Here is a 10,521-nt window from a genome sequence, read left to right on the forward strand (position 1 = left end):
TTTTGGCTCTGGCTCTGCAGTTTTCATTTGGCCCTTCTTACTTTCCAGACCTGGATCTCCTTGCTTACCAGGGATTCTTTGTAATGTCCAGGGATTCTGTGTAATGTCCAAGCAGACTAGTTTTCTGCTTAAGTTGGTTACAAGAGCTCTAACTGATAACCAGAGGCATCATTTAGAGTTTTAAAATCTCCCCAACCCCTGGGAGTTACTCTTGTCACCCAGCCCACCCTGTAGCTCTCCATATACTAGGTCAATGGCATTCACTGCTGCAGGATGAGGGCAGATTGAGCCGAGAGCAGTGATGCTTAACCTTGGCTAAACGTTGGAAGGGGTGGGGAGGGGACTTTAAAAGATGCTAACACCTGGGCCCAACCCTGCAGATATTCTAACTGAATGTCTGGGGTGTGGCCTGGGTCTCAGAATTTTTTAAAGCCCCCCACTTGATTCTAATATGTGGTCAAGATTGAGAACTACTGGCCTAGAGTAAAGACGCTATAGCTCAAGAAGGAAATGTAATAGAAAAATGAGCAAAAGATATGGACAGCCACTAAAAAAGAAATAGAAATGGCTCTAACATATATGCAAATATATTCATTCTCATTCAGAATAAGATAAAGGTAAATGAAAGCTACACTGAAATACCATTTTTCACCTACTGAATGGGCAGATATTAAAAAGTTTGATAAGGCACCATGTTGATGAGAATGTGGGGAAACAGATACTCACTTGCATTGTTAATACCTGTCAAAATTACAAACTCCATACACTCTGGCCTTTCTAGGAATTTCTCCTGCAGATATACTCAGACATGACCAAAATGGTATTTGGATATGGTCAATCACTGCAGCTTTGTTTGTAATAGAAAAAGATTGGAAGCAAACTCAGTGTTCATCAGTTGGGGGTTGGTAAAATTAACTGTGGTCCATTCACAGATTAGAATGCATTGCCACCATAAAAAATAAAAAGAAGAACAAGGAAGAAGAGGCTAGTTCTTTTGGACTGATAGGGAACATTCTGTATGATACATAGTTACATGAAAAAAGCAAGGTGCAGACTGTATATATGGAATATATGCCACCATTTGTCTGAAAAAAAAAAGAGGAAATACATTTTTCACTTTTAGGTGTTGTCTTAGTTATTACAGAAATATCATAAATGGGTGGCTTTAACAAACAGAAATTTGTGTTGTCACAGTGCAGGAGGCTATAAATCCAAACTCGGGGTGCAGGTTTTAGGGGAAGTGTTCTCTCTCTGTTGACTCTGGAGGAAAGTCCTTGTTTCTTCTGAACTTCTGCTGCTGGGCAGTCTTTGTGGCTTGGCATCTCTCTTCCCCCATCTCTGTTCTGCTTAATCTGCTCCTTTTATATCTTGGTAGAGATTGACTCAAAGCACACTTTATACTACTAATCCTGCCTCATTAACATAACAAAGACAACTCAATTTCCAAATGGGAGTGTAACCACAGGCATAGAGGTTAGGATTTACAACAAACGTTTTTTGGGGGGAGGGGGTGGGCACAATTCAATCTGTAACAGGTGTATAAAATATCTTAGGAAGAGTCAACGAGGGAGCAGTTATTGCTTGATTGGGTCTTGGTAGGGGACTAGGTGGCTGGAGAATGGTGGATTGAGGAGGTGGGGAACTTCACTGTGATTATCTCTTTATACTTTTTGAATTTTGAATCATATGAATGTATTACCATTAAAATCAACTTAAATAATCTGAGTGTGAAAGACAAAGCAGATTTCTATTATAAGTCAGAGGATAGGGTAATGAGGATGATGGGTAGACAGAATAGTAATTTTGCCAGAGGAAAGAAATACAAGCTCCTTCTGGGGTGGAGGGCAGAGCCTAGAGAGAGAGAGAAAGGGAGGAGAGAGTTAAAAGTAGGCAAGTGCCTATCCACACTGCTTCCAGCTTTGAAGCTCAAGAAACTGTTAGAAATCTTTCCAGCCAGAATTACTGGTCAGATGGAGTCTGACCCAGTACTATGGCCCTGGCATACATTCTGGGCCTGGAATAAAACTCACTCTCAGGGGTTGGCTTTCAGCCCAATACTAAACAAGATGTACACGCAGACCACTCAACCCAGGGTGATGCACCCACGTACTCTATGGAGATGCATACCTTGGAGCAGTCGACCACAGGGCACCAGAAGGGCAACATCCACATGGAGGAAATGCAGGGAACACAGGAGTGCATAACTATGAGGGGCACGGGGTGGGGGGTGGGGGATGGTTACTGGGCAGGGAGGGGAGGAGACTGGGTTAGGGTTAGGGATGGTAAATTGGGAGTGAAACTAAATGTACATGTGTACATGTAAAACAAACTCTGCTTGTAAAGATAAAATATATATATATATATAAATCTTCCCAGATAGATCTGACAATCTAAAGACAGAAAACATTTAAGTCAAGCGTTTTGCCCGCTGCTTATTGCCACCATAGAGTAGAAATAGCAGCATGGTTTATTAGTCAGCAAATGGACACGATCCTCCCAGCATCACTCCTAGCCCCACTCCTAGGCATGAGACTGAAGAACTCTGAGGGGAAATTGGCCAACTCAGAAGAAAAGACTGGATTGAAAGGATTTAAAGAGTGCCCGGAGCCTCTAGGTGGTGCAAATAGTTAACTTGCTTAGCTCCTAACCCAGAGCCACTTCAAATTAGCCATTGAAAACCTTATGGAGCACAGTTTTACTCTGACACACATAGGGTTGCCCTAAGTCAGAGTCAACTCAATGGCAACTGGTGAAAAGTGCCCAGCACAATATATGAAAGACCCAGCCCAAGGCCCACCACCTAGCTGGAACGTCCTGTTGTGAGGTTATAATGCAGAGAGAAAGATAAGCTCCAGAAAGCTTAGGATGGGGGAGGTCACTTATAAAGAATTTGGAATCAGAATGTCCTTGGGGCTGGGGAGGGTGATTTACCTTCTCCCTCACAGCTCTGCATCTCAAAGTTTGTATTCAGATGATCTTGAAGCTCATCTTCCCTCTTCCACTATTGCCCTCCAATTGACACCATCCTCCTCCCTTAACTGGGTGCCAGCCCATTGGGCTTCCAGCCTTTTCTTGGGCCTTTTTCACTCTGACTTGCCACCCCTGCCCCCGTGGTCAGCCTTTGAGCACTGAGTGGATCAGGATTTGAAAAGACACTTCTTTTCCCCACCCATGGAGGGACCCACCAGTCCATGGTCACTGACAGCCCCATGTGACTGACGGTGGCAGATGTTTCCTGCTCTCAGAGGAATGCCATGTCACTGCCCAGGCGAGCCTCAGAGCTGACACCTCCTTGCCCAGCCATGGGCCCCAACTTGCTCGTGCTGCTGCTGCTCCTGACACTAGCAGGTAAGGTTCAAAAGTAGCTGCTCCTCTGGCCCCATATACTTTGCCCCTGCCCAGGAATAAATGGCATAGTTGTGCATGCCACATATACACCGATAGGGCGCAGACACACGGATAGGCCCAGAAGGGGTCCCTTTAGGTCCCAGTGCCTTCAGCTCCTGCCCAACATCCCCATCCTCTCTCCTTCCCTAGGTCAGGGCTCAGTGGGCAGCCTCCCCGAGCTGCTGCAGGTGCCCGAGGGGGAGTCCATTGTGATGCAGTGCTACTATCGACTCCAGGATGTCAAGGCTCAGAAGGTGTGGTGCCGTTTCCTGCCAGAGGGCTGCCAGCCCCTGGCGTCCTCAGCAGTGGATCGCAGAGTCCCAGCAGGTGGACGTATGTTTCTCACTGACCTGGGTGGGGGCCTGCTTCAGGTGGAAATGGTCACCCTGCAGGAGGAGGATGCAGGGGAGTATGGCTGCGTGGTGGAGGGAGCTGCTGGGCCTCAGACCTTACACCGCATCACTCTGGAAGTGCTCCCTCCAGGTGAGTTATCTCCTAGTTATCCTTCTGCTCCCTGCTTGGTGCCCTGGTTCTTGAGGTCCTAGGGGGTGGGTGGGGACCTCAGCAGGCCAGTGCCCCTGGGGAGAGCTGCAAGGAACGGAAACCATACTGGATGGGAAGCCTGCGATAAATCAGCCAAACAGTGCCCTGTCCTCCTCCCACAAAAGCTGGTTTCCCTACAGGAAGCACAGTCTCCTTCCCCACTCCACGGCCTCAGTTCTTCCTAGCATTTTCAACTTACTTGGAGCTATCTGACTTTCACTTAGAAATGCTTTAAATAAAGTTTAATTTCAGCATATAAACTGGAATTAATGCTTTATAGCGTTCAGTTTTTATTCCTGCAATGGGTTTGAAGGCTTAATATACTGAATTGGTATCTTCATTAATTTTACAAACCATGCCTTAGCATCTAGTACGTGCCTGGCCCATAGGTGGGGTACATGCAATTCCTGAGCTATTTTATCTCATTCCATTTAAAAAATGGTAACAGTGTCACCCCTATTGAAGCCAATATCCTAAACCCTATTATCGGTATAGGAAACATTTTGTTTTTACCGGTTTGATTTTTTTACAGACTAGAACTTTCTAGCACATATGCCTTTATTAAAAGAAAATTTGGAAGTAATAATAAAAAGAAAAACATTCAGAAAAAGTGAAGGATGCTGTAAAAGATGTTTGGAGGGAAATGGCCAGCTAGCAGAGACAGCTATTGCATTTCTCTTGTGGATATTGATGTTTTGTCCCTTGTAGGTCTTTCTTTTCACAAGCAATTTTTGCCCAATCCCCAAATAATTAAATTATTTTCCATTTTCTTGCCTTTTTCCTCTTCCATTAAATAAAAGGGTTAGACTAAGTGGTAATCAGAGTCTTTCTTGAGTCCAAGATTAATATTATGAATTATAAATCTACTCCTGTATCATCCTTTTTCCCTCATTCCTTGACCCACTGGAGTCTGGTAATTCTGGTAACTTGTTTCTTGATGGTCTGGTGTCTGGTAACTCAGGGAGCTAAAAGGCAAATTTGACAGGATGTGATACACTGGAAAAAGGAGGCAGACACCTGGGGCCCCCTATCCATTGTAATGGGGCAGGAGCTAGAGACCCCACATGGCAGCCAGGGAGAAGGTGGGACTGGCTCAGGCAAGCATTTTGCTTCAGAGTTTCATCCTAGGTGGCCCACTAGGTAGCAGAAGAGTGGGGCAAGATGTGGGCCACAGCATCTCCAGTTCCTGGTGTGGCATGAGGTAGACAATAAAAATAGCAGATTGCCCAATCTTCCTTTTGAGGAGTGGCTGGTGGGTTTGAACCGCCAGCCTTCTAGTTAGCAGTCAAATGCCTTAGGCACTATGCCACCAGAATGCCTGTTTTTTTTTTTTTGTTGTTGTTGTTGTTTTGTTTTGTTTTTTTCCTCAAAAACGAGGCAAGGCCCCCATACCAGAAGGCCTAGAAGGACTGCCTAAGTCCCAAGACCAATCAATCCTCACATCCAGTGAGACCCATCCTGGGTCCCATAGCCAGAAGGAAAGTATGTTGTAGGAATGACAGAAGCCCTGTCACAAAACTGAGCAAGGCTGTCAGCAAGGGTCAAGTATGCACTGACCAAAAAAACCAAACCCATTGCCATGAAGTTGATTCAACTCATAGCAACTCTATAGGACAGAGTAGAACTACTTCATAGGGTTTCCAGGGCTGTAATGTTTATGGGTGTAGATTGCCACATCTTTTTCCTGCAGAGTGTGAATTTGAACTGCGGACCTAACCAAGCACTTCACCACTGTGCCACCAGGGCTCCTCTCCTTAAAGCTTGAGGGCAGAGCTCAGATGGTGCTCCGCCAGCCTGTGTGTGTGTGTGGGGGGGGTCATATGGTTGCAGGTCATATGGTATGGAGAGGCCTAGCAGACTGTGCTGAAGCTTTTATTGAGACCAATGAAAGACAGGAGCAAGATCACACTGAGAATGAGGGCTGGAGAACCCTATTCTTCAGTGAGGAGGGGAGGTGGACAGATTACTCAGAGAGTGCTTTCTACATAAGCTGGACAGCCTGATAGGACCAGGTGCGGGGTGGAGCAGGTAAAGGACAAAATGTGGGACATGGGTGGTAGAGGGGAAAGGGTATATTCACAACAAGCCATGCTAACCAAAATGTCCACAGTTTGAACTCCTCAGTGGCTTTGTGGGACAAAGACCTGGCAATATGTTCCTGTAAAGATTATAGCCTGGAAAACCCTACAGGGCAGTTCTACTCTATGCTATAAGGCAGTTATGAGTTGGAATCAACTCGATGGCACCTGACAACAGACCTGAAGAGCTAGTGCAATTCCCTGACCCTCAAGAAGGAACATCCCAAGCCTCTGGTTCCTCAGATCCATATCCCCAGTCCCTCAGACATCAACACTGATATGTGCTCATTAAGTGTTTCTTTCTGACTCAGCTCCTAGCCTGAAAGAGGAGGAGACCTATAAGACTGGTAATCTGACTGAGGAGCCCTCCTTACACCCTGTGGGCAGTGCCAGCCCTTTGGAACCCAGCCAAGATAAGAAGAGGTACTGATAAGAATTGGGTTTGGGTGGCCAGGAGAAGGATGGTGGGGAAGATATGACTCATAGAGAGTGCCAGATGAACTCAAAGGGGCAGACCTATCTATCCAAGTTCAGTGATGGGTTGGTCTTCAGCCAGTATATCCTGAGAATGTCTCTACTACCTAGCTGAGTCTGCCCTGCTCATTCTACTTTCAAAACCTTCCTCTTTTCCCCAACTGGGGATCACTGAGAATGTGAAGTCTTTGCCACTGTACTAGGGCTCCTAGCAAGCAGCCCCTTACAAGGTTCAGAGCTAAGCCAGCTGTTCCTTTCTGTCAGCATCCCATTGATCGGGGGCGCTGCGCTCCTACTAGGCCTGCTGGTGGTAGCAGTGCTGCTGTTTGCCGTGGTGACCAAAAGGAAAGGTAGGTAGCTGTCTATTTATCTATCCCATCTGGTCCCACCGGTCTTGTATCAAGCCACTTTGCAGACTAGCCAGAAGTCTCTGTCTGCTCCCCTTACAAATAGGGTTGTCAGACTTCGGTAAAGGTCTCCATTTCCCGGGGTGCACATGGCTGAGGGATGGAGGGAAAGGGGAGATTTAGTTAGAACAGGCCTGAGGAAAGAAAGGAATTGTAAAGGGTGGGAGCAGTGGGATTGGAGGAGATGGGGGACAAGGTCTAGGCAGGTTGAGTGTCAAGAGGCAGGTTGAAGGGTGTTGTGGGAGCAGTGGGTGAGGAAACTTAGGGGAGTCTACAGGCCTGGAGAGACTGAGAGGGTAAAGGTTAGGTGGTAGGGATGGTGGCAAAAGATCAGGTGGGAGAAGACTAGGAAAGAGGCTTCAGGGGCTGTGAAGGGAGGGGGGATGGGCTGTGAACCGGCACTAGAAGCAAATAGTGCTGGTGTCCTCTGTTCTGCCAGAAAACAGGCTTGCTGCCTGTGGCCGATTCCAGAGTAGCAGAGTTCCAGGCATGGTAAGAGACCTCTGCAGCCCCCAACACCACATTCCCCAGACCCTTGAATGCTCACTGAGAAGCCCCAGGATGATGGGGTGGAGAAAGGACAGGGACCAGACCACTATTCCAAAATGCTATAGAGTTGGCACCAATGGTTTCCTTTGGTATCCCACCTTCCCAGATTTGGGGAGAAACTTAGTGCTTAAAAGTCTTCAAAAGGTACCTGGCAAGGCTCTCTTGTCCACAAATACACTGAGGATTTGAGAGAGACAAAGTCTGGTTCCAGGCTTCCCACCAAAGGGAACTGAAGTACAGGGAAGCATCCCCTCTTTTCTTGATTTGCCTGCTTTTATTACAGGAGCCCTCCTCAGTGGGCCACCACATCAGTGATTCTGGACTGGCTGCTGATTTGTCATTGGATGTACCATATGTTAGGCTCGACTCACCACCCTCCTTTAACAATACCACCTACAGCAGCCTACCTCTTGATCTCCTATCGGGGAAACCCTCACTTCCACAGCCACCACACCCTCTGCCTCCTAAGGTCCTGATCTGCTCCAAGCCTGTGACATATGCCACAGTCATCTTCCCTGGAGGGGACAAAGGAAAAAGGCTCAGAAAGAGCTCCTGTGAACTAGCCCCGGATCCACTTAATAGCCAGACTCAACACAGCTAAGTTGCTCACCACACTATATGCTCACATAAACCAACCTCAGGGGTTCTATGTATCCATCCATTCAGTTCACATCCCAGATCCTTAGGATATCAGAGCAAATAGAGGTTTTAGGACCTAATCAGATGCCTTTAGTGACCAGGAAAGTGATGGTTAGATATGAGTGGGGTGTCTGTCTCAGGAGAACTCCCCATGCTGATTCTTTACCATGACAACACTGGGCTAAATAAATTCTAAATAATGATGATGTGTGAGGTCATAATGGTTGAGGGGGGTGGAGAGGAAACAGTTTGAGTTTGACTAATCACATGGCCTGTGAATGGAAAAGACTCTGGTCTTGAGTTTGTGTTGCATGACTGTCACCTGTCCTACCAATGCGGACTGAATGGGCACCAAGAAGACTTCCTCAAAAGTATTTTCTGCCTCTCTCATGCTGCCTGAAAGTCCAGATTCATCTGCTTGGGTCTAGAAAACTCTTCTGCTTTCTACTCGACACCTTGTAAACAAGTGACATCTTATGAGGAGGGGTGTGGGGTAATGACTAGTTAAAGGAAACCCAGAACAGATTTGCTCTGAGAGATGTGGCTGAAAAGAAATAGGACTAAAGACAAACTGAAAGAAAAGGTAGAAGGAGATAAAAGACCTTTGCAGATGTCAGTTTTACCAGAGCTAGCTCTCTCTCAACTGGGTGGTGATGTGGCAGCACTGTTCCTTTTGGCCTGAACTCTGGAGCCTGGGAAGAGTCCAGTGGAGTAAAGGCAGGTGGAGGTGGGGAACCTGGTGGTGGTAGTATGGTAAGTTTTGCTATGGCCAAATGTGAAAGAAAGCTGGTCCAGGATGGGGGTAGGAGGGCCTTTAAATTCTGAAACTGTTCAATTTCAAAATATTTACCCATAATAGAAGGAGAGACTTAAACAGAGGGGATGAGGTACTTGAGAATCCAGTCTTGTCACAATCATGGAGAGCTAGGCAGAGGGCGGTTTTCATAATCAAGAAGGTCCCTAAGCTTAGCCTAGGTACCTCAGGAGAAACAACAGTGACTGTGCCTTGAGCTCTCAGCTGTCTGAGTCTAATGATTCTAATTTTAGGGAGCTTTGGCAGGATGTGCTGTGTTTCTCCTGATAGAGTCTTGAACTGTGACAGAAACCATGCTTGACTTCTGTCCTGCAGGGTGGCAGCAATAGTTAGGCTGATCACAAGTCAACTAAACCTTCATTGTCCTGGATCAGATGACAAGGGACTGCCTAGAGGCGAGGGGAGAGGCAGAATAACATCCAAAAAGAACCCTCTGGGAAAAACCTACCTTGGTCTGAAGATATTTAGAACTTCTTAGAACCTGATAGAAGTAAAAGTATATTTAACAGTACTAAGGAAAATAGTATCATTGATCAATTGAGTGGTGGAAGAGAAGGAATGAGGAAGAGAAACAACACCTACTCCTCACTTACCAATTATCTCATTATCTGACATTTTGCATTTACAACAACTCTGAAAAATTTGTCAGCTGGCATCATATGGGGTGGCAGCTGAGCCCACGGAATCATCCACAAGTCATTCCAAATGATATACTGGAGACCCTGGTGATGATATACTGGTGTGGCCCTGGGCCACACAAGGGATGGTCGCCAACTAGCCACAGGATACCTTCTCTTATTTGTCCATGAAGTCTTGGTGTGGCCACAGAGAGTATGGGGTGATGACCCAAGGTCAAGGGTGGGCAGGGGGAGCTGGGCAAGGGCTTGAAGGTGCCAGAGAAGCTGGTAGAGGGAGGCAGGCTGGGAGGGAGAAGGAAGGGGGCTGTGTGAGGCTGCAGGGCTAGGGTGGATGGAGGATGAGTGGGTCCCCACCCAGGCAGGCAGGCAGGTGGAAGATGAGTGGGGTCCCCACACAGGGTGGGCACCAGGAGGTGGTAGGCAACACCTAACCACCATAACCACAATTATGAACTAACTCACAGACTCTACAGTAATGGGGAAGGCATGATGGGAAAGGGGGATCCACTGCACATCAGTATCCTCAGATGCACTGGAGGTGCCCGACAGGTGGCAAATGACCCATGGGGGAGGACACCAGCACTGAAGCCAGGGTGCAGCCCCTGACACTCATGTAATGCCAATTTTGCATAATGACCTTGTGTTTGGAATATAACCATGTCAGTAAGTGAGGAGTAGGTGTATATTACTTCCATCATTGCTCATGGTACCAAATCAAAATCCAAATTCACTGCCATCACATCAATTCTGACTCATAGCAACCCCCACTGGGTTTCTAAGGCTATAAATCTTTAAGGAAGTGGACTGCTTCATCTTTCTTCTGTAGAGCAGCTGGTGGATTTGAACCAGCCACCTTTTGATTAGCCTTAACCATTATGCCATAAGAGCACCTTTGCTCATGGCATGGAGTCTATAAACAATAACCAAAGTCATAGTTATAATATAAAATATGCTAGAACAAGACCAACCACATCAGTAGGTTAAAGCTCAAC

At 46.7% G+C, this 10,521-nt stretch overlaps 1 protein-coding gene across 1 annotated transcript; it reads left to right on the plus strand.

Moving 5' to 3' along the window:
- The first annotated feature begins 3,302 nt into the window (after positions 1–3,302).
- Positions 3,303–8,039, plus strand: TREML1 (triggering receptor expressed on myeloid cells like 1). Its single transcript, XM_007936323.1, has 6 exons — positions 3,303–3,348; positions 3,538–3,870; positions 6,320–6,431; positions 6,747–6,832; positions 7,329–7,381; positions 7,725–8,039. Exons 1-6 carry the CDS (start codon positions 3,303–3,305, stop codon positions 8,037–8,039), a joined length of 945 nt encoding a protein of 314 aa, XP_007934514.1.
- The last annotated feature ends 2,482 nt before the right edge of the window (positions 8,040–10,521 follow it).

Source organism: Orycteropus afer, unplaced genomic scaffold (assembly GCF_000298275.1).
Source record: "Orycteropus afer afer isolate SDZICR_OR568_19922 unplaced genomic scaffold, OryAfe1.0 scaffold00034, whole genome shotgun sequence".
NCBI classification, from domain to species: domain Eukaryota; kingdom Metazoa; phylum Chordata; class Mammalia; order Tubulidentata; family Orycteropodidae; genus Orycteropus; species Orycteropus afer.